At 45.4% G+C, this 22,722-nt stretch overlaps 2 protein-coding genes across 2 annotated transcripts; both read left to right on the forward strand.

Moving 5' to 3' along the window:
• The first annotated feature begins 1,234 nt into the window (after nucleotides 1–1,234).
• On the forward strand, nucleotides 1,235–6,323 carry PMF1 (polyamine modulated factor 1). The gene is made up of 5 exons (XM_083717743.1): nucleotides 1,235–1,450; nucleotides 2,537–2,642; nucleotides 3,296–3,396; nucleotides 4,271–4,466; nucleotides 5,505–6,323. The coding sequence occupies exons 1-5, from the start codon at nucleotides 1,287–1,289 to the stop codon at nucleotides 5,553–5,555; spliced, it is 618 nt and encodes a 205-aa protein (XP_083573869.1). The 5' UTR covers nucleotides 1,235–1,286; the 3' UTR covers nucleotides 5,556–6,323.
• A 5,112-nt stretch (nucleotides 6,324–11,435) lies between these two features.
• Nucleotides 11,436–14,669, forward strand: BGLAP (bone gamma-carboxyglutamate protein). Its single transcript, XM_083717816.1, has 4 exons — nucleotides 11,436–11,619; nucleotides 12,347–12,394; nucleotides 13,100–13,160; nucleotides 14,263–14,669. The coding sequence occupies exons 1-4, from the start codon at nucleotides 11,559–11,561 to the stop codon at nucleotides 14,402–14,404; spliced, it is 312 nt and encodes a 103-aa protein (XP_083573942.1). The 5' UTR covers nucleotides 11,436–11,558; the 3' UTR covers nucleotides 14,405–14,669.
• Nucleotides 14,670–22,722: the final 8,053 nt, after the last annotated feature.

Below are 22,722 nucleotides of genomic sequence, written 5' to 3' on the forward strand. Positions count from 1 at the left end.
GATCAGCCTTGGCCAGCATGGCCTATGGTCAAGTGTGGTTGGCGATGACATCCAATAACATCTTGACAGACATATGTTCCCTGTTCCTGCTTTAAAACAATGGCTTTCCGACTGCTTCTAGGCTAGCCTGGGGATTTGGAAGATTCCTGGGCACTGAAAAGATGGCCTGTGGATTGTAGGAATGAAAATCATGGGAGGAATGAAAATCACGGGAGCAGAATTCACCACAAGACAATTTGCTCTGCATTTTAGTGATCTTTCCCTACTAGAGCAGCTGGAAATGAAAATGCGGTATTTTTTAGCATAACTGCCGTTTATAGGGGGTGGTGGTAAGGTCAGACAAACCTCTCCAGCTTCCTGTGACTTGTTTGTGCACGCTCCCTAACCCTTTGCACTGTGTACAGGTTCCTTGGGGGTCCTGGGGCAGCTGAGTCAGTGAATTTACTGAGGCATGGTGCCAATCCAAGAGCTCTGGCTCTTGCTCTCCATCATTCCTTTGCATGTTGAGATTTCCCTCTCACTATCTTGTGTCAGTTTGCTGTTTTGTGCAGCGTGCTGTTCTCACAGTGCCCAACCAGATTTAATCTGGGAAACCCATAAACAGAACCTGAGTGCAATAGCACCCTCCCCAAATGCAACTCCTAGCAGCTGGTATTCAAAAAGCATACTGCCTAGAACAGTGAAGGTAGACCCAAGCCATTCAGAGCCTTATCCTCCCATGAATTGCCCCACTTCACTTTCAAAGCCATCATAGGCAGGGCCTGCTTTTAGCTGGCCATTCCAGCCAGTCATTAAAAGGTCAATTTTACAACTTTTAATTACAGGCACCTGAATGATCTCCGTGTCCCTTTCTCTCGCCGTTCCTTTTTTCCGTTTGGGCCGTTCAAGGTTATTTGACTATGTCTTGGCCTTTAATCTCCTGTATTCCTTAGAAAAACTATAGGTGCTTTTTAAGAATTAATAATACCTACCAAGGTTGCAAAAAGAAATAATACGGTACAGTATAATCAAGTTGCCAGGCAGCCCTACTCACGCCGATCAGTAATGCCATATACAACTGGCCAGTAGGAGGCGGCATTGTACTTCGCTCTACGTTAAAGGCTTTTCATTGGACAAACGGGGAAGCCGCGTCCAATTAAATAAAAGCTTAGGTCCTACCGCCTCTTCGGTGACCACAAATCACGTGGGTGGGGCCGAGCGTATAAAACTGCCTCGTTCCACCAATCGGAAGCAGCGTGGCATCAGTGGGCGGGGCTATTGAGGTTTGGATTTGTGGCGGGCCCAAAATGGCGACTGAGGTGGCTGAGGGGGTGGGTACCGCTGACGGGGAGAAGGAGGCCGCCGCCGACGCTGCTCTTGCTGCTGCTGAGCCTCCGAGCAACCCCAGCCGGGAGCAGCTCCTGGACTACATCGTCGACGTTTCCTTGCGGAAGATTGTGGAAACGGGCAGGTAAGGCTTGGCGAAAGCGGGAGAAGGCAATTCTCGCGATAGTTGGTTTGGTGTTATGAGGAGGAGGAAGCCTCGCGAGATCTAGTGGGGAAGGTCCCACGAGAGTTGTTTGCGCGAAATTCGCTAACTCTTGAAGTTGGCTGGGGCTGATGGGAATTGTAGTCAGCCTGGAGGGAGCCTGGCTGTGGAAAGACGGAAGGATGCTCTGAGCAGAAAAGAGGCTGGGATGCCCTAAAGCAAAGTCGAGCAGAAAGCCTCTTCCAGCGCTCTTTGACTTATGTAAAAAAAAACAAAAAAAACCTGTTGCCATATTAGAATATATCAAAGCTGTTTACAACGGTAAAAATAAGATAAAGCATGAAATAAAGGCACAAACAGTTAAAAACAAAGACCAGTAACTCATTGTGGGTGGTGTACTCTCCACAGGCCTGGTGGAATAAAAAAGTTTTCAGCATTCATTTAAAAACCAGGCACAGAGGGCACCTCCCTGGAATGTTTTTGTTCACAGGATGAGGTACAACAGAAAAGTTAGTGTTAAATGAGTACAATGGCAACACAAACGATGTTGTCATGAGCTTAGATTAGTTTTTTAAGGGCTTGATAAGTGCTGTGGGGAGGGTCTCCTTTAATGGAACTTCCATGGTCAGAGGTGATGCTGCTGTGTCAAACTTTTTTCTGTTAAAAGTCTGGAGTTGCCACCCAGTCCAATTCTCTTTTCTGGTGAGGAAGAAGTATAACATGAAAAATTACAAATATGGTGAGTGTTTTTGATTTAGAAAAATGGAAATGTTTCAAATATAAACACCATAAATGTTTATAACATATTAATCTGTAATATTGAATCATGCAACATCAACTATATCCTGCTTGGATAAACATGAAAATGAAAAGTTTACATATTAGAAAATTAGGTATCTTTCTTGACTAAAATCCTATTTTAGCAGTGAAAAGAAAAGGAAGGAGAGGACAAAAAAGAGCAAGAATATATAGAAATGAGTACTTGATTATGCATCCTAGTGCATAGATAATAGAAACAATGTGCAGGGTTTTAAAAATGTTAATGGTATTTTCTTTCTCTACCTATAGCTACCATAGGTTTGCGAAGTGTTACAGTCGTCTTTACAAAGTGCAACCTGAACTCACCAAGTGTGTTTACAATCAGTTTATCGCCCACCTGCAAACCTCCTTTCGGGTAAGGGCCAAGGAAAAGCACAAAACCCTTCCTTAAAGGTTCCAGTGCAGCCTGCAGTTCTTGTTTTTCAGAAAAGGGTGGAGATTTCTCATTTTAAATAAATAGTAAACCTGGAAGGACTGAACTCTTCATTCACCAGCTTCATGGTTCAGTCCTGCATATGTGATGTGACTAGACTGCAACATAGTAAATAGCAACTGATATTACCGTGAAAACAGGATGACAGTGAGTGTGCGAAGTCCAATGAGAGAATGGTAATGAAGTTCATATTCATGCCACATTATCTGCTACAGGGAGGGAGACCTTGTTGTGAAAAGTTGTTAAACGTTATTGATGATTGCAAACCTCTTGCAGTCTTGGCCTTAGATATGTCAAAGGCCTTTTAATGTTTGAGGTGGGATTATTTGTTGGCTGTGCTTAAAAGGCTGCAATTTGTCCCTAATTTTTTAAGAATATTAAATCAAATCTCTTTCAAAGCTACAGCCACAACTAGAATAAATAGTTTGGATTCAGGTCCTGCGTGTGTGTCCAACGCATGAACCTTCGGCACTACATCTCAGAGAGGCATCAGATGTTACAGGTGTAAAAATTAAACTCAATACTACGTTCTCAGGTTATATGTAGAGATTGTGTGTCTTGGTTTTTTTGTGCAGGAGGAGATCCAGGACCTGAAGGAAGAAGGGAATCTCAGTGTGCTCTTTAAATCACTAGATGAACTTGTGGAAGAAGCAAATAAAAGGAGTACCCCTGCATGGTAAGGCATGACTCCCTTGGCATAAGAACTGCCTGGCTGGGTTGACTCTGAGGTCTGTCTTGTCACGCAGCCTCTTTTCACAGCAGCCATTTAGATAGAGCTGGGAAGCAGAGGGAGAGGTCAACTTCACACACACACCCTCCGCCTTCAACCTTTGGTTGTTTGGGGTCTGGTAGACGGCCTCTACACACATTTCACACATGATAGCTAGAGGTCATGGAATTGTAGAGTTGGAAGTGACCCAAAGGGGTACCCTAACCGCATGCAGTGCAGGAATCTCTAAACACAATCCCCCATCCAATTGAAAACCATACCATACCCTGCTTAGCTTTGCAAATGCGCTAGCAATTTTATTGCTGCTTCACTGATGGGGACTGAGCAGCTAGGGACCTCCTACAGGAAAAGCTAGGCTGCAGCCCCTTCTGTGATAAGGCATAGACTACACCCGTGGCAGCACCAGTGTTTTGTCAGTACTTCTGCAGCAGTGTGCAGATGTTGCACATATCAACAGGCACATTCTAAAAGCTGGTAACTTCAATGCTTTCCTTTATTGCCTGCCTCTAAGTTCATTCCTTGTTCCTCTAATGCAGACCGAGGGCCACTCCCCCTTCTGTGAAGCATTCGGGAGCCACATGCCCACGTTGGACAGGGCCAGAGGCAAAAGCATGAGGAGGAACAAATGTAAAGTTTACATTTGTCCAATAGGCTTGTTCTACTCACAGCACTTGAGAGGGATGGCAAGTGGGACTGGTGAGGCGTGTGCCCTGAGGAGGGTCTCGAGGACCAGATAGTGAGTCCCAGGAGGGAGGGGGCATATTTGGCCTCTGGGCCTGAGATTGCCCATCCCTCTTGTTAACGCCTTCATTGAATTCAGGCGTCCCAGTGGAATCCCAGAGGAAGACGTCCACAGTGCTGTTGTGCCGTACCTTCTGAAGCAGCGCAGATTCCTACAAAAGGCCATAAAAGAAAAGGAAGAGGCGAACTCGCGGTTGGCTGAAGCAGTGCTGGCTGGTCGGAAGAGAATTGCAGACCTGCAGGAGGAGATCAGAAAGAGCAAGGAAGAGTGGCAGGTAAGTGGAGCCTCGCAGGTAGCATGCCCATCTGTGCAGCAGGATAATTTGCCTGGGGTGCATCAACAGCCTGGAAGGAGAAGAGAAATGTACCCTCCTCCCCACACTTGTCTTCAAACACTGATGAGAAACATTCAGTCAGGTGGAATCCTTGCTGAATGAATGTGTTGTTCTCAGTTGGCTTAATGGGCAAAAGAAGGAGCCAACCAAGACTTCTCCAGGAAAGGAGTCATAGAATTGAGTCCCACAACCTGAATTCTCTGACCAAAAATGCATTATCACACGTCCCTGCCAATTGTACCACTAAAGGCAATGGGACACAAAGTTAGGCCTGAGATGGGCGGCAGGTTCACAGGAGATGAGATGATCCTTTAAGAATCACAGTCCTACACTACGTAGGGCCACTGTGGCAAGAGGAGTCTTCATGAGTAATCCCATATACAGGACTCATTCTCCAAATGCAGATCTTTTGTAACCAAAATAGTACCATCCACACCTAAAGATGGAGGCAACTGGCTGATTTGGAGCAAATTTACAAAGTTACAAATTTTCAGAAGGAAAAAGAAACCATAATGAGAACAGAGCATGCTCAGTGTGTCATGGAACACAGAATGATCGTGGGGAGGAGGAGGAAATGGGTGGAGTGGAGTGTCCTGGAAAAGGGCTTAGCTGGCTGGCTGGCTGGAAGACTGCACACTTAGACACTGCAACATTTTGTTGTGGGTTTGCTTGTAAAAGCAGAATCTGGTCACAGCATTTTGTACCAGCTCAAGTTTTTGAACATTTAAAGGATCACCCTGCTGGGGAGGACCAAAGCCACAACAAAACTGCCCTCAGACCCTTCCCAGAACCTAGAAGGAAGCATTTTTACCCTGCTAAGGAGTCAAAAAGGATCCCTGAGAAGCTTACATAAGATCATTAAGAAGGCAGCCCTTGCCTGCGGACTTACAATCTAACAGAGGCAATACAAATGGGAAAGAGGTATGTTGAAAGACTGTTCTTGCTAGCATTTAATGATTTTTCCTTCTTCCCTTCCAGGCAGTTGCTCAAGAAGGTCAGCAGATCGTGAGCAGCCTTGATGAGCTTTAGCAAGGAAGCAAAGCCTTGCTGGCTCCTCACGAATGGAGCCCCAATTGAAAAGGTGCTTAGGAAGACTAGGATTCCCAGCCCAGGACTTGTGTAGGCTCTGAGGTAGAACCAACAGGCCTCACAAGTCTACTGCAGTGTGAGACTCACTGGTTTCCAATTCTTGCAGAGTGTTGCTTTTACAATCCTGCCGCTGGACTATTAAAAAAAGTATTTGGTGTGTTTGGGACCTAGACTATATGACCACACCCTGGACTGTGCAAGCCGGGGGGGGGTCTTTTTGCAGCTGCTTGACCCTTCCTTTTCCCTTGGTCAAGGTGCATTTGAGCCCTTAAAATCCTCATCAGGAAACTGAGGCGGAGGTCACTTCCCACTGCAATATTCTCCCAGATTTTATTGCATCTCAGTCATTCTCTTTTCTTTCTGTAAGTTGCTTCCCTGCTTATGTTCCTACTTAACACTTCTCAAAAACTTGTATCTACATCTTGTTCACAATGAAGCTCAGCCACTGGTGAGTCAACGGTAAGGTTGCCACAAAACAGCCCATGTTCACAGCAGAATCATTTGGGTGTTTGGGGGTGACCTAAGCAGCAGCACCTCCTCTTTCTTAGTTTGAAGGAAGCAAACATTTGTTAATTACTGATGTATAAAGCAAGTACAACCAAACCTCTCCTATGAAATACTGTGTGTGTGTGTGTGTGTGTGTGTGTGTGTGTGTGTGTGTAAGTAACTTTTGAAGCAGATTAGAACTGCATTAAAGTATTGCTACAATTTCTGCCGTGCATTTCTTTAACACAAATATTGCCATCTGCCCAAGCTGGAGTTGCAGTGAATTATGCAACATATTTCTGCTGTGACTGAGCTGAGTCTTCCCCGTCGCTGAGTGGTGGGCAAGATGGGCCTTTAGCCTGATCCAGCTGGGCTTTGCTTAGGTTGAGTTGTAGTAGCAGTCAGAGTGCGTAGAAATCTGCTTTATGCGCCACCCATTTTCTTCTGGGGAAGTTCTTGGTTGCCAGCCCCCTGCAATGCGAATGTGCTGGGTATGCTTTGGGCATGCTTTGCTTAAAGGTAAAGGGACCCCTGACCATTAGGTCCAGTCGCGAACAACTCTGGGGTTGCGGCACTCATCTCGCTTTATTGGCTGAGGGAGCCAGCATACAGCTTCCGGGTCATGTGGCCAGCATGACTAAGCCGCTTCTGGCGAACCAGAGCAGTGCACGGAAACGCCATTTACCTTCCCGCCAGAGCGGTACCTATTTATCTACTTGCACTTTGACATGCTTTCGAACTGCTAGGTTGGCAAGAGCAGGGACCAAGCAACGGGAGCTCACCCCATCGCGGGGATTCGAACCACTGACCTTCTGATTGGCAAGTCCTAGGCTCTGTGGTTTAACCCACAGCACCACCCGCGTCCCACTATGCTTTGCTTACCAGTGGGCTAAAAGCAAGGCCCATTTGAATGTGTGTGTTAAATAGGACCCACAATGCACTGCAACAGGCAGGACTTCCGTGTCAGAACTGATCAGGTTTCTCAATAACACATCCATACAGAAAGGGTTTCCCGGAGCGATGGAATACCAGTCCCCTGAGGCTAGAGAAGGAGGGTGTGTCTCTATTATACATGCCAGCATCTGCTCCCAATTAGATACAATGTTTGTGTTTGGATGTAAAGTCGACCCAGTTACCCATATTTTTCTTGTATAAACATGGGTTCCTTGATTACACTGTAAATATAGAGTGGGATGCCAAGCAGTGCTTGTTGTTTGGCTTGCGCCACGTTCCCTGTGGCCAGCGTGGGATGTCTAGGAGAGGTCTTGGCTGCCTCGAGTCAGCCTCATTTTTTCCAGATGCAGTTCCAGGAGCCGGGGAGCAACTGGGAACTCGGGAACCAGCACGTAGGATGTGAGGAGTGCTGAAAACTTAAAGTTTCCTGTAGAATGCCACAAACTTGGAGGCTTGTCATTGCAAACAAACTGCAGGGCAACCGGTTCACTGCTGGCTGGCATTCCATCTCATGCTGGCTTGTTTATAGTCAGGGCTCTTGGCTCCTCACTACTGCTAGAATTTTGCCTCCAGGCCAAGCATATTTGGCTCCAAAGGTAGCTGAATTTTGTGACACGTATACATTATGCAAGCTTTAATATATTTTTCCTATAACTTGTATTTGCTAGTCAGGGGAAGGGGGACGGCAGCAGATCCCTCCCCCCCCCCCCGCAACAATACCCAGTGATCCCTGACTTCTGAGATTTTAGCAAGCACATTTCAAGGGTCCATTCTAGCCATAATAACTAGAACACAGATGGGGAACTTGCAGTTCTTATGATGCTGCTGGACTCCAACTCCCACCGTCCTCAACCAACATGCTGAATTGTCAGGGATGATAGGAGTTGTAGTCACCAACATCTGGAGGGTCACAGGCTCCCTGTGCCTGGTTTAGAAGCTTGATATTTAGAATTTGAGGCATCTGTTCTAAGCATAAGGTCTAGCTGTAAAATATTGAGGCGTAAGCAGAATGCAGTTCTTACCTCTGGGTGAGATGGGGGGACTATTGGGAAATCTTAAGACAAGCTGCTGCTTCTTGGCTTCAATGCACCGGCAAAATCCTGTCTGCATTTCAGGGATAATACTGATCTTATGGGCCTCTTGAAATGCTTGTGGAATGTAGGAAGCATGCCATTTGTGCATCCAGCTCATTATTGCAACGTCTCTTCAGAATTCCCCGCAGGGCTCTCCTGGAGATGCCAGGAATTGAACCTGGAACCTTATGCATGCAAAGCAGGTGCTCTGCCGCTAAGCTGTGGCCCTTCCCATGGTGGGATGTGCAGTGTTTTCAGCATTCTGAAGCATTGCATAAATGCAAAAACTATTTATTTTTAGGAGATTAGAATTCCGTGCTGTTCGCCCCATCCCAGTGTTGTGACTGCCTGGTTTTAGAGCAGAATAGGGGTGGCCTTTCACAGCCCCACAGCAACATTAATCCAGTACAACGTGGCACTGGAGAGAGCCTGCTTTCTTGGCATGGTTCTCTTCCCATGTGTCTGCTAGCGATTTGTATCCTGGGCAGGTGAGGGCAAAATACCCCATCCCATTTCCTCTCCCCAGATCTGGAGGCCATCCTGGGGCTTTGGAGCTCAGCAATGTGGCCTGCTGCAATCGGATGAGGGAAAAGAAAGAGCCAAGGGCAAATTAAATCTTTAAGTTTCTCTTTGGCCCTGAACACATCCGCATGGAAAGGAAAACCCCACAAATCTCTGCAGTTTGTGGGTAAATTACAGGCTTACAGGCTGTTTCCTCCTCTGCCCCTGGTTGCGAGTTGCTCTTGGCTCAGAGCCAGATCTCCTTTCTTCAGGGGCAGATTCCTTTAAGGGTGAGGCGCAGTCCTTACACGGAAAGGACTTCCGTGTCACAAAAAGAGCATGGAAAATGAAGATGACTGCCTGTGCGCCTATTAAACGGCCTCGGTCCAGTATACCTGAAGGAGCGTCTCCACCCCCATCATTCTGCCCGGACGCTGAGGTCCAATGCTGAGGGCCTTCTGGCGATTCCCTCATTGCGAGAAGCAAAGCTACAGGGAACCAGGCAGAGGGCCTTCTCGGTAGTGGTGCCCGCCCTGTGGAACACCCTTCCAGCAGATGTCAAAGCGATAAACAACTACCTGACATTCAGAAGACATCTTAAGACAGCCCTGTTCAGGGAAGTTTTTAACATGTGATTTTACTGTATTTTTGGTTTCTATGGAAGCCGCCCAGAGTGCGGGGTATAAATTATTATTATTATTATTATTATTATTATTATTATTATTATTATTATTATTATTATTATTATTTCCTAGGTCTGGGCTCTGCTTGCAAGCTGCTGTTATTGCCCCCTGACTTTATGTAGGTAGCCCTCCTAAGCCAGCTCCTAGACCATCCAAATATCTTTCCCAGGCATTGAATGTGGTCCTCCGAGCATCTCTTTCCAGCCTCCTAGACTCCCCAGACCATGCCCATCACTTGCCCCTGCTCTACACTATCCTTAAGTGCTTTTTTTGCCTGGCTGGGATGTGCTCTCAATGACTGCAGCCTCCTGTTGTCTCACCTTCATTCTCTCACATCCACCCAGTGCTCTGCTGCCAAAATTATTGACCTCCTTGTTACTTCAATGATGCCATGCCCTCCCCATCCCTTATTTCCTTACACTGGTTTTGTGTCTGCTCCTGGAACCTTTGGAACCCTCTGTGCCTCCCCATCTCTGTTTTTATTTCTAGAGAGGTCCCATCCTGTGACCCTCACTCATCTATTGCTGCCACCCTCTGTCATTGAAAATCCCTTGTTCCCTCAAATGACTCCACCCATTTCCTCTCACTGCCTCTTATGCCTGGAACTCCCTCCTGGAACATCTTTGTGTGACCACCTCCCTTATTTCCTTTCAAAGCCCCTTCTCCAAATTTACCTTTTCCAGGAAGCCTTTGTATCATCCACACCTTGGTCCCTAACCCTTTGGCCAATCCAAAGTACATGCAATTGAAACAGCCACATATGCCTCCCCTGCTTACCTGTGTGCCTCCATTCTCCCCTTCCTCTGTTGGTTGTTTCTTGTGTCTGTTTTAGATTGTAAGCCTTTGGGGCAAGGACCTGACCTTCCTGTTATTTGTAAAGTTCCACGGTGCTATATCAATTAAGAAGAATAGAATCGGATTATAGGAAGTTACGTGAATAGAAACATCCAAATGCTTCGGCACCATTCTACCTCCCAAACTAATTGCTTATATCTGCCTTGCGGCAGCCCTTAAAGATCATGAAGTAGAGATTAAGACAGTGAGAGTGGTATGTCTAAATCCACCTTCTGTGCAGTGCTCAGATTGCAGAGAGGAAGAGGGCCTCAAACCCACAAGCCCTGCTTCTCCCAATTTTAGTGAAACCGTATCTCTAACCATATCTTGTAAAACCTACAGCTTAAGCAGGAGGCTGACTTCACTGCCATTCACAAACTCTTAGTGAGTTCATAGCAGGGGCAAGATTCAGTCTGGGGACTTTTCTGATGCATTGCAAACCAAAAACCTTTTATGGGAATAATAATTGGAGGCATGTGAATTGATGACCAAAGCGACAGCTGAAGAGGAGCTTCGCTGCTTGCACCTGAGCTGCTGCAGCACACCAGGAGGTCAAATCTTCGATCCACACACTGCATTTAAAGCTTATTCAGCGTAAAAGACACAGAAGCATAGAAGAGTTGGACAAGACCCCGAGGATCATCTAGTCCAACTCCCTGCAATTCAGGAATATGCAGCTGTCCCATACTGGGATCAAACCTGCAACCTGGGCGCTATCAGCACTGCTTTCTAACCAACTGAGCTATCCAGGCTGACTTCCCACAAAGAATCCTGGGTTCTGTAGTTTATTATGGGTGCTAGAAATTAGTAACTCTATGAGGAAGGAAACTACACTTCCTAGGATTATTTGGAGGGGACTCATGTGCTTTAAATGTGTTTCGAATATGCTTTCCAATATATATTGTGTCCCCAGTCTGCTTTGATTTGAAACCTTTAGCCACCCAACAGCATGAAATCTAGGTAGCTGCCTTCCTTCCTGAGCTTTGGGTCCCCAAAACACCCCAACTCCCAGTGCTGCAAAAGCATCACAGCTTCCCAGTCTGACTGTGGCGTCCATCCTGTCCTGCCTCTTCCTTGCAGGCTACTGAGCTTGCCTTCTCCAGATGATGTCCTTGCCCCCAAACCACAATTACTGCTTGGACTTGGCAGCCTTCCTGCCCAGCAGATGGGCTCCAAAATAGACCTGGCTTCCTGCCCCTTCCGAGGTTGGAGCGAGGAGGAAGGAGGAGGTCCTGTGGGCTGTCCCTCCTGCCAAGTGGGCTGGGGGGGGGGGCTGGGGGCTGCCAGAACAGTATAAATCGGGAGCAGAGACCCAGGAAGGGCACTGCAAGAAGCAACTGGAGGAAGGAAGCAAGCAAGCATCTCCAGACCTTTAGAAAACATCTCCCCACTAGCAAACAGCATCAATCAAGATGAACAAGTTGATTCTGGTGAGCTTCCTGGCAGTGGCCACGCTCTGCCTTTGCCAAGCAGGTAAGTGGCCAAACCATCTCTGGGTTATGATTCTCTATGTGGCCGCAGATGGGGTTGCAGGTGCCATCGAAGTCCAGTCTTCTCAATGCACCTACATGTGAGCAAAGCTAAATATTTAGACGAGAAATCACAGTTTTAAGATGGTGAGTATTTCCAGAGTGTGCCAGCTTTTTAAACAAAAAGAATAACCGTCAGGACCCAGAGATGCCAACATCACTTCAGATTCATTTCTGCCTTCAAAGCTGACCCACCGTTTCTCTTCCCCCCACCCCCCCTCCATGCCAGTGGTGGTGTAGTGTTTAGAGTGTCAGACTAGAACCTGGGAGACCAAGGTTCAAATCCCCACTCAGCCATGAAGCCCCCCGGGTGACTTTAGGTCAGCCACCATCTCTCAGCCTAACCTACCTCACAGGGTTGTTGGGCAGAAGTGTGTACATCACTTCAAGCTCTTTGGAGGAACGGTAGGGTATAAATAAAATAGATAAAGGTTACTATCATTCCTGACCCTTCCCTTGGCTGCAGTTTCAGCAGGCATTTCCTCTGTACTGACCAAGCTTATCTCGGTCTCAAGCATGACCTTGTTACATTGAAAGCTGAAGTTCTTAGGAAGTGCTCAAGCCCAAACCGTGCCCTTGGGTGACAGCCATTACCACCGTTCCCTGATGCCTCACTTGGCCAAGGGGCAAGTAGCCTTTTGCTCACAGCAGTTGCCCTTCTCCTTTTCCAGATGACTCTGCCCCCTCCAACAGTGCCAATGATTCACCCAGCTCTGAAGGTCAGTTTATCTCCACTTTTATTCCTTTCTTGTTTTTTATTTTTAGATAATTGCTTCAAAAAGACTTACAGTATATCTGTAGAAGTGACCTAGGTTTGCAAACCTGTAAAATTTGAGGGGGGTGAGGGGGGATAGAGGGAAGGCGGGAGACCTGTAGCTGAGTGGTGATGTATTTTGCATACAGAAGGTCTCAGGTTCAATTGCCCACATCTTCAACTAGAGCTGGGTGGGAGAAGGCTATCAAAAGCCCTGGAGAGCCACTGCTTATCAGTGTAGACCAGAGCTTTCCAAACTGTGTGTCGCGACATGTTAATGTGTCGGCTGCAGTGTGTCGCACAAACACTCCCCGCACTCCTTCCAGGGTTGGAAAGGGGTTTGTTTAACCTCAGTTTTGCTAGTAAAACTGAATTACTCTGTCGTGAAATTTTGCATATCCAAAAAGTGTGTCCCCAACTTGAAAAGTCTGGATAGCTCTGGTGTAGACAATACTGAGCTAGATAGACCACAGCAGCTTCTTATGTTTCTAAAAGTATGGAAATCTCTCTTTTCCCTTTCTGTTCCACAATGAGGGCTAGAATCATGTTGCTTTTAAAAATGAAAATGGAGACTGTCAGGATCCTTGGTTTTGCTCCTGAGCCACAAGCCCTACTGATAGCAGGGAGGAGGCAGTGCTGTTGATAAAATATGCGACTTTTCCTCTTGCAGCTTTTGTCTCCAGGCGCATCAGTGCTCAAGTAGTGAAGAGACACAAGAGGAACTATAACAGGTAAAGATAAATGCGCAACTTGTCATGAGCTAGAAATCTGGGGTGGGGGTGGGCTTCCTAGTGGCTTTGAGGATGCCTCCAGGGGGTCCCAAACATTGGATGGAGGAGAATAGTTAATCAGGTAATGTCAGCACACGGCTCTGTAAAGCAGCTGTTACTCTCTCTGCTGCAAGGATTGGCTGGATGCATCAAATGTGCATTCCAGTGTGATGGAGAAACAGAACCCAGGGGAAGAGTATGCATATGAAGAGGTGGGACTATGCAGATTGGAGGGGAGGACTAAATGGTGGGAAATGGCACAAGGGGTAGATTTAGCTCCTATCCCTACTCTGCTCACCTTGCAGCTCTTTGCTTTCTCTGACACAATTGTTCCTATTCACTCCTCTGGGGGAAAAGTGTAACTTTGCAATTACCGGTAATGCAAAATCTTCATCCCCCACCCTGGCATCTAGTGGAGGTGAAGAAATTTATTTCCATTGGTGTTTAAAAGTGGACCTACTTTCTGAAAAAAAGCTGTCTTTTGAAATGTGCACTTCTTCAAATTTTGTAATGCAGTCCTCCAGCCTTTTAAGGGGGGAAAAACCCTCAAAGTAGCTTACCTAACAAATAAAAACAATAAAATTACCAATAAAAAATAGTCAAATCCAGCTATTCAAAACAATGTAAAATCTATGATAAGCTAAAAAACAGATTAAAAGACATGTCAATGTTCTACATATCTGGAGAGGCTTGCCCGAAGAAAAATGTTTTTAGCAGGCACCGAAGAGAGTGCAGTGGAGGTACCTGTCTGAAGTAAAAAAAGGCAGGGAGTTTCAGAGTGCAGTGTAATGTGTACAAAATGCATATACTAGGGTAAAAGTGTGCATAATCATTACGCTAGGTTTTTGCAAATGTTTTGCAAAAATGTATACTGGGAAAAATTAGGAGAAATTTTACAATGAACGTTGGAAGATTTTTAATGGGGATTTTTGCATTAAGAAATGTGTATCTTGCTAAGTTAAAGTTTTGTATACGTGGATATCCTTTGGCATACTGAGAACATTTTGATATAGCCCCAAAATAGCTGCTAAATGCTCCAACCATGGCTGTTGCTCCCTGGCAGGTTCTACAACGCCCGTGCTGCCCCAACCCCAGACCCCCTTGAGCCTCTGCGAGAGGTTTGTGAGCTGAACCCCGACTGCGACGAGCTGGCTGACCACATCGGCTTCCAAGAAGCTTACAGGAAATTCTATGGGCCAGTATAGAGACCCTGCTCAAATTCCGCCCAGTGTGTGGGACAGAAAAGAGGAGAGTCCCGCTCAGAGACCAGCGTCTGGGGGGAGGGATCTACTCGCTTTGGTGCTACGCAGTCCTTGTCTCTTAAGATCCACAGCAGGATCCATCCCTTGAAATACCCTGAGCAGATACGTCTTGTAACTACTGTGCCTTTGCTTTCTGGCTGCCTCTGTAATATGCTTGCTTAAAAATTGGTGTTCTATGAAGGAAATATTAAATAATTCAAAAACATAAGCACACTTATTTTCTTTCACTGAGCTATGTACATGATATGCTTTTTTTGGTGCTACATGGTGCTGTCCTGTGCAGTTCTGTAGCTTTCCCCAAACTGGTGAGCTGCAGAATTTTGAACTACATCTCCCAAGAACCCCAGCACTGTACACTGGGGCTGATGGGAGCTGAGGTGCAAAACGTCTGCAGGACCCAAGTTTGGGGGAAGTTGTAAGCTGCACTGAGATATTCTGGTGGTGGTAATGGTTGGATGAGACTTGGAGGAGGCTGCCATTGGCTGACTTGGTTACATAGATCTTAAATAAGGGCATAAATACAGCCTGAGCATAGGATGGGAGGCTCACAGCATCTGCATTCCCATTGATTTTGTTCTCCTACTGGATTCCCAGGGAAGCCCCAAATCACAGATTTGGGTCCAGCACAGAGCAGACATGCCTCTGTGTGTGCAGCTTCCAGGATCAGCCAAAACTCACCCAAACACAGCCCTGCTTTGCCTATTGTTCTCTCCTTGGATGACATAGCAGCCAGCCAGGTGAGGTGGGAAAAGACCCAACCATTTGTCTCTATGGCAACAGAGATAACCTTTTAAAGATGCTGATGATAGGTATGTATCTAAGGCCATTACCTTAACAAAGGAAATGGTTTGCTTTGGGGGTTCTGGTTTTCTTTTACACATTCTAGCTTCATGTAAGCCTGGAAGGGATGTGTGGGTATAATCTAGACTGACCCCCTTTCTATAACAATCTAATACACTGAGGCCAGCACTTAGCATTGTGGTTTGTGGGTGGTCAATGCACAGCATAAACAATGAATTGTTCAAATCTTTACACCAAAGATAGACAACCTCTTTTCATCATTTTCCCTTCTGGGTAGCCTAGCAGGGGCTGAATTCTGGTGATGGGTGGAGCTAGAGTTCAGATGATAGGCAGAGCCAGAATCAAAAGTGTTCCCCGTTTCCTTATAGGGACTGTTTTTCACCATGGTCATATGAGAATTCTGAATCCTTTGCAGGTCTACCCAGAAATCAGTCCCATTGGGTTTCATGGAGTTACTCTCAAGCCAGTAGAGGGCATTTGCTAGAAAGCAAATGAAAGTACTTGTCTTCTGTCTCTAGGGTACTATGCACACCCACACACCCACAAAAAACAGAAAGCTACCAATTTGTTCTCTCATATAGCCAGTGGCATAGCAAGGTCAGGTGGTACCCGGCGCGGAAAATTTCTTGTCACTCCCCACCCCAAATGAAATTATTAAAAGAAGGAAAAATAAGAAACTTACAGTTGCAAGTGTTATTTTTTTGTTTATTTACTTAACATTGTGCATATAAGCACTTAAACTTCCCCCCTAACTTTCTCTGCAATTTTTTTTTAATGCTTTGTTGATTTTAAAAACTATGTAACATAAGTAATCATCAGAAAAAATAATAATAATCAAACATTGATTCCAAAATTCTTTTCAAATTACATCTTGCACTTTGTTATTTTCCGATTATTACATCTTAGCTTCCGTGTTTGTTTTCTTAGTTAAGTGTTTACTCTTCCCTGCACACCCAAAACCAAAGCTTCTGTTTGAAAAGGGGAGTGTTCACAAGAAAGACCTAGCATTAAAGACGGGTATCTCTCACATAATGTTAAATGTACATACCTCTTGGGACAAAACAGGAAGTTGCCTACCTTTCCGTTGTTCCAGTACATCTTTGGACACGCTTTATCAAACAAAGACACCAGCCAGAAATATTGGAGCAAAACAGCAGCCAGCAGGCTTGATTTTTCTTAAAGAAACTGTTGCAACAGGACTTCCCCACAACACAACAAAGGAGCAGGAAAAAGCCCCAAACCAAAGCGCGTTCCAACTTTTATCAGTTCCTACAAAACACCCCTAAAACTACATCATGCATACATCACAATTTCATCACACTTTGGGAGGGTCTGGAGCTGAAACTTGATCATCAGATCAGCCTCCCACCCCCTTCCGTGATCTCCACCTTACACCTATTAAGGAAGGGGAAAAAGAACAATTTACAAGTTCCTGGCTTCCTGGCCAAGTAATCATCTCCTTTTCCTGGCCAAGGATCTAGCCCATTCCCAAATGGCCTGTCATCATAGTTTGTGGGATGGCTAGCTGTCTGACACCCATTTGCCAAGGTGTCAGGAATTATTTCTGGTGGGAGAGAATGTGGTCTTATGCCCTGAGGATTATGGCTGCCTTTTCGTGCAACCCAAGTCCGTCCCCCTTCGGTAGCCATCCTTTCCCTAAGTAAAACAAAAGTGGTCTGGTGGAAATCCGACAAACAGTTGATTTTATAGAAATATCTGAAGGTTTCCCATAGTATAAAATGCGTGCTTGAATGTTTCTGGACCCTGAATTGGAGAAGGAAGGAAACGATTTATTAAAAATGGATATATCGTAGAAACAGTGGCTTTTCGTCAGTGACCTTGTTATGAATGTGGATGGAGATAGATGCTGAAAGTTTGCCTCCAGTACCCTTGTGTTTCTCTTCAGGGAGCGTTCTCAGCTAATGTTTATTTGGTTCTCCTTGGCTCTGACAGGTTATTTGAATGCGTTGTTTCAGCCATCCGGACTACCCAGCTTGTAGATGAGTGAGGCAGCCTTCCTTATTGAAAGTGTGTGTCTGAGACTGCCCTTATTTATGGGAGTCTCGTATTTACTTACAAAGAAAGAATATGTTCATGGGAATGTGTGCATAGTGTGGTGCTTTGCGGGATATTTGTTGTGGAGCTGGGATGGGAAGTACTTTCAACGTCCTGTTTTTCCCCTCAGCCAGGCCTAGAGGTGGGGGGAAAAGATACCGAAAATTTTGATGAGGGAAAGGCAATGGGGCAGATTTGTCAGGCTTGTGCAGGCATGGCTTGAAGACTTTACACAGACAGTAACCCCACACGGGTTTCCCCGCACGTAACAGGCAGGGAGCCAGCTCAGATAGAAAGACAGCAACCAGTTTATTCGCTTTTTAAGCGCCGGCTACATCCATCGCTTCACTCACACCCTACCTCTCCTTCTGTGCGTTCCAGGGCTTGGTTCCTGAGCTGAGGGAGCTCTTGCTTCTTTCCTTCCAGGTCCCCAACACAATGGGACTTCCTTTTGAGCAGACAAGTCTAGAGTTGTCCATAAACTGCAGTTCTTGGTAGTGGTGTCGTGTGTGTGTGTGTGTGTGTGTGTGACTAATTTTCAGTACATGTCCTTTGCGCTTAGGGAATTAATGTGCCTTGAATATACAGAATATTAACCTTTGGGCAGCTTCAATCAGATATAGGCACGCCTTCACTTAGGAGCGTTATTAAATCCAGTAGGTCTGCGTAAACATGCTGCAAGACCCTTTTCCACGTTTGTAGCACCACCCCCAAAGTGAAACTTTAAATCAGACAGTTTTTCCAGGTCATGTGGCCAGCATGACTAAGCCGCTTCTGGTGAAACCAGAGCAGCGCATAGAAATGCCATTTACCTTCCTGCCAGAGCGGTACCTATTTATCTACTTGCACTTTGACGTGCTTTCAAACTAGTAGGTTGGCAGGAGCTTGGACCAAACAACAGGAGCTCACCCCGTCACGGGGATTCGAACCACCGACCTTCCAATTGGCAAGTCCAAGGTTCAGTGGTTTACACCACAGCGTATTATTATGCACAGTCTGCATATTAACATATGTCTTTCTCTCTCTCTTTCTTTTCTTTCTTTTTTTCTTTGAAAAACCTGATACCAGATGCTTGTCTTCTACTGTCCAGGTTCAGAGTGGGGCTGTAGATTGATTGTATGTGGGGGTGGGGATAGCTGCTTCATGGGTCCATGCTTTTGTGGGTGCCATACCCCTGAGAACATTGACGTATCATCACTTGCTTCTGCCCCACAGCAGGAGCTGTGCTGTGCATGACCAATATCTGCTTGTGTTTTAAAAATTAATGCTCAGCCCTTGGATCACCTACCCAGAGCTATGAGGAGTGGGAAGGACTCAGGGGCCAGGCATCTGCTTTGCATGGAGAAGGTCCTGACGATGCCGAAGATGCAGAGAGAGGTTTATCTGAATGCTGCATAGGACGGGGTGTCCTGGTGTGGTCTGTATGCGGTGAAGCAGACAGAGGAAGATCCCTAAATGTTCACAGGGAGAAACCCGTGTTCTCTGTAAGAAACAAAGTGAATAAGCATGAGGTTGTACATATGTTCTTCTCAGTTATATGTTTATGAAAGTAAAGTTTATTTTGTCTATAAAGAGTCTGGATGCATCACTTGAATGCACAGTTCCCCCTGTGACATGTGCACATTTTGTAGACATTAATTGGAGAACTGCATTGCAACATTCATGTGGTTTCGTAATGAAAAATTTCATTTTGTTTTGGTTCTCATATTGGTTTGGAAATTGAGGATCGGATAGATTCACTTTTAAAGGCAAACCAGTTTATTGACTAGTGAAGCAGCAAAAGTCACCAAGGCTTTTTGAATAAAAATGTTGACAAGTCAGAGTTGAGCGGATAGAAAAGGAGGAGGAGGAAACTGCGAGCTCAGCCCACTCTGGAAGTCATGATTTTTCTTTTTTTAAAAAAATATAATATTTATTCCAATTTTAAAGGTTACAAAAAGAATCAAAAAAGAAAAGAAAACAGTACATAAAAGCAAATCCCATCCAGGAAAAAGTAAAAGAGCGAAAACAGAAAATAATAATAATAATAATAATAATAATAATAATAATAATAATAATAATAATAATAATAAATACATACAGTTAAAAAGTCAAAAAGAAAAAAGAACAAGTCAAACCTTTACATATTTTCCTTTCTTTAACTTATTTCCTTGACTTCATCACACCTCCCCTCTTTATATTCTAGTTCAGATAGGTATTTCAGCAAATCCTTCATCTTGTTTTTATCCTAATAATTTATCTTGATATCCTATAATTTTTCATTCTCTCTTTCACCAATTATCCATCCATTTTTACTTTATTTAATCTTATTTCTCATTAAAACTGATATATTTGAACTTATTCTCTTAAGACGTTTCCCCTAGGGTTATAAAAATTTCATTCCACGATTTTTCCATTTTTCATTAAAAAAATAAAAATCCTCAATATATCTCGGCCCCTACCAACAGTTCCCTCAACCTTCAACAGTCCATCAACCTGGAGATCTTAAATCCGAGGCTCTTAATTCTTCATGTCCCGTCTGCTGATCTTCTTGATAACCTTTGGTATTAAAAAACAGTTCTCGGAGGGGCTGCAACTCATAGAACTGTAGAGCTGGAAGGGACCCTGAAGATACACCTTTAGGCACCAGGCAAAAACATTCCTTTTTAAACAGGCCTTTGGTTGATTTGATTGATCCTATGCCCTTTTAAAATGTGGGGGGGGGGGTTGGGGGGTGTAATTGGGTTGTTGCTTTCATTTTGATTATATATTTTGTGGTTTTATATTCTTATTTGTTCTGTGAAGGGCCCTGAGACCTCCGGGTATAGGGCGGCATATACCGTAAGCTCTATTATGATTAATAATAATAATAATATGTGCTTTGAATGTGCTGTGTGTTCAAGAAAGGTGCTGTATGTTCAAGCATTCAAGAAATCACCCACATCCCATTAAGAGGAGCACAAAGAAGATCCATGATCAAGCTGGTCCAAAATTAAGCAAAACAGCTTCCTGACGCATGTCCTAAGGCCAGGGTGATAAAGGCTCATGTTGTGGGCGCTGCTGTGTGTCTTTGAATATATGCTTGAATATATGTCCTTGAAAGGACTCCGATGGTGTGGAAAATTTGCTGCAAATGTGCACGGGAAAGAGAAATGTGATTGGAATATATTTTGTGGAACTGAGAATGGTTCTGATGTGCTGGTGAGCTCTTTCCAGCATTCATGCGCTCTCGGAGAGTAATGGAGTCCCATATCCTTTCCAAACAGTCCACTTCTCTGCCTATTGGCCAGTATCAAGTGTAGCACCCAACAAAGGAAGCCAACTGAGACCTGACATTGTCATCCACCTTGAGGACCAGAAGAAAGTCATAATGGCAGACATCATCATCCCGTTCAAGAACAGGAAAACAGCCATGAAGGAAACCAGGGAATGTAAAATTGGCAAACACACTCCCCTCCCCAGCAGACATAGAGAGTCTTCATCCATGCCCTCCTCAGCAGAGCCTTAGGAGGCTGGGCCCTTAATAACAAGCCCCTCCTGATAGCCTGCAGTGCGGGCAAACCCTACACCAAAATCATGAGTGAGTTGATGGTATCAGACACCATCTGGTGGTCCCGGGACCCATACTTGGAACACATCACAGGCCACTGCCTGTGCAAGGAGCCAGTTCCCTCCCCTCTGAAACCCCGGAAGCAGGGCAGGGGAGCTGCAGTTGACTCATCCCTTACACAGGGATGGACCATGAAGACCCCAAATATATTGCTTGCCCTCCTGACCTAGAGGAGGGAGTTACCACAGGCTGGTCCCGCTAGGCCCTTTTGCACCAGACAGGAGATATTTGGGGTTAGCACTGATGGGTGCAGGATAGGGATCAGTCACACATCACAGGACACCAGTTTGGAGTGGGTCAGCTAGGATTTCACCAGAGGTGGACAAATATCCAGGAAGCTAGGAGAAAAATACACAGGCAACACCTGTGAACATTTTTGCAATCAATATCCACTAATGTATCAGTTCCCAAACCTTTTGAGTCGCAGGGAACTTTTCAGGAAAGAAATTTGTCACGGAGCACTATCATCGCCGGGACAGATCTACTTTGAAACTAAGGAAGCTTAAATGTCTGGGCCCCTAATCCCACAGGGGCCCCAAAAGCAACTTTAGTGCACATTGCTTAAGAAATTTGGGTCCAGGAGACCTAATCTGAGTCACATTGACTTGTGTCAGATTGTTTATTTTTGTTGCTGTATACATTTCAACAACCCCAAAGCTTGAGTCAGTAGCACAGACATTGTAGAGGTGTGGTGATCTGTCATGGAACAACCCCATTGAAGAATATAACAGTGGATAGTCAAACCTTATTGCTAGTTGTGAAGGCCCTCACATGGCAGTATGAGCTTCAGGGTCCCCCAAATGCAGGTCCGCCACTGAGTCTCACCCTTATGCCACAGGCTCATATTCACTTATTTTTCTTTCCAATCTCTTCATGGAACACTTGAAGATGCTTTGTGGAGCACCAAGTGTGGTGTAGTGGTTAACAGCAGCAGATTTTGCGTCTCCGCTCCTCCACATGCAGCTGCTGGGTGACCTTGGGCCAGTCACACTTCTTTGAAGTCTCTCAGTCCCATTCACCTCACAGAGTGTTTGTTGTGGGGGAGGAAGGGAAAGGAGAATGTTAGCCGCTTTGAGACTCCTTCGGGTAGTGATAAAGTGGGATATCAAATCCAAACTCTTCTTCTGTGGAATCCAGTTTGGCAACCGCTGCTCTAATATAATGATCCTGCCATCTCCAACATGACCTTTTGACCCACAGATAAAACATCAGAAGGTCCCTGGTTCAATCCCCAGCATCTCCAGATGGGGCTGGGAGAGTCCTTTGTCTGAAACCCTGGAGAGCCCTCGCCAGCCCATGTCCTTTCAGAGGTCGGGAACTAAAGGTCACCCCTCTGCAGGCCATTTTGATAGATGGGTTGGCTACCTACCTGTCAATCATCTGACATCAGGTGATTTAAAGACCTGCTGCTGCTGCTGCTGCTGCTGCAAAGGAAGAGAAAGGAGGGCCCTCAAAGTGTGCTCCTAATTTTGCCTTTGCAACCTTGGCTTGAATTCAGCACTATTTGAATTTGGTGCCTTCTTCTGTCGCCGCCCAGGCTGCCAATTTCAAAAGGTGCCCAATTCATGCCAAAGGTTCTAATGTTTTCTTCCTATTGTATTTGATGCCATGGCTTTTACCTGTCTTACACCTGACCTCACCGGACGTCAGGAGATAGGCAAGCCTCATGGGCCAAAAGGGGACATTGGGGTGGGCCCATAGTCCAGAGTTTTGTTTCCCCTGGTGAAGACTATCAGAGCAATGTTCTGGTTCCATATAAGGCAGCTTATTTTTGTCTCTGGTCGAGGTGGTGATTTTTAGAGAACACGCACACACT

The sequence above is a fragment of the Podarcis gaigeae genome, assembly GCF_964106915.1.
Source record: "Podarcis gaigeae genome assembly, chromosome: 16".
In the NCBI taxonomy this organism is placed as follows: domain Eukaryota; kingdom Metazoa; phylum Chordata; class Lepidosauria; order Squamata; family Lacertidae; genus Podarcis; species Podarcis gaigeae.

What these genes read in the sequence shown, in the direction of transcription:
- BGLAP (XM_083717816.1), top strand. Translation starts at nt 11,559, where the DNA reads ATGAACAAGTTGATTCTGGTGAGCTTCCTGGCAGTGGCCACGCTCTGC. An exon ending in TGATTCACCCAGCTCTGAAG is followed by an intron (nt 12,395 to 13,099) that starts GTCAGTTTATCT and finishes TTCCTCTTGCAG; the next exon opens with CTTTTGTCTCCAGGCGCATC. An exon ending in CACAAGAGGAACTATAACAG is followed by an intron (nt 13,161 to 14,262) that starts GTAAAGATAAAT and finishes GCTCCCTGGCAG; the next exon opens with GTTCTACAACGCCCGTGCTG.
- PMF1 (XM_083717743.1), top strand. Translation starts at nt 1,287, where the DNA reads ATGGCGACTGAGGTGGCTGAGGGGGTGGGTACCGCTGACGGGGAGAAG. An exon ending in AAGATTGTGGAAACGGGCAG is followed by an intron (nt 1,451 to 2,536) that starts GTAAGGCTTGGC and finishes CTCTACCTATAG; the next exon opens with CTACCATAGGTTTGCGAAGT. An exon ending in AAAAGGAGTACCCCTGCATG is followed by an intron (nt 3,397 to 4,270) that starts GTAAGGCATGAC and finishes CATTGAATTCAG; the next exon opens with GCGTCCCAGTGGAATCCCAG.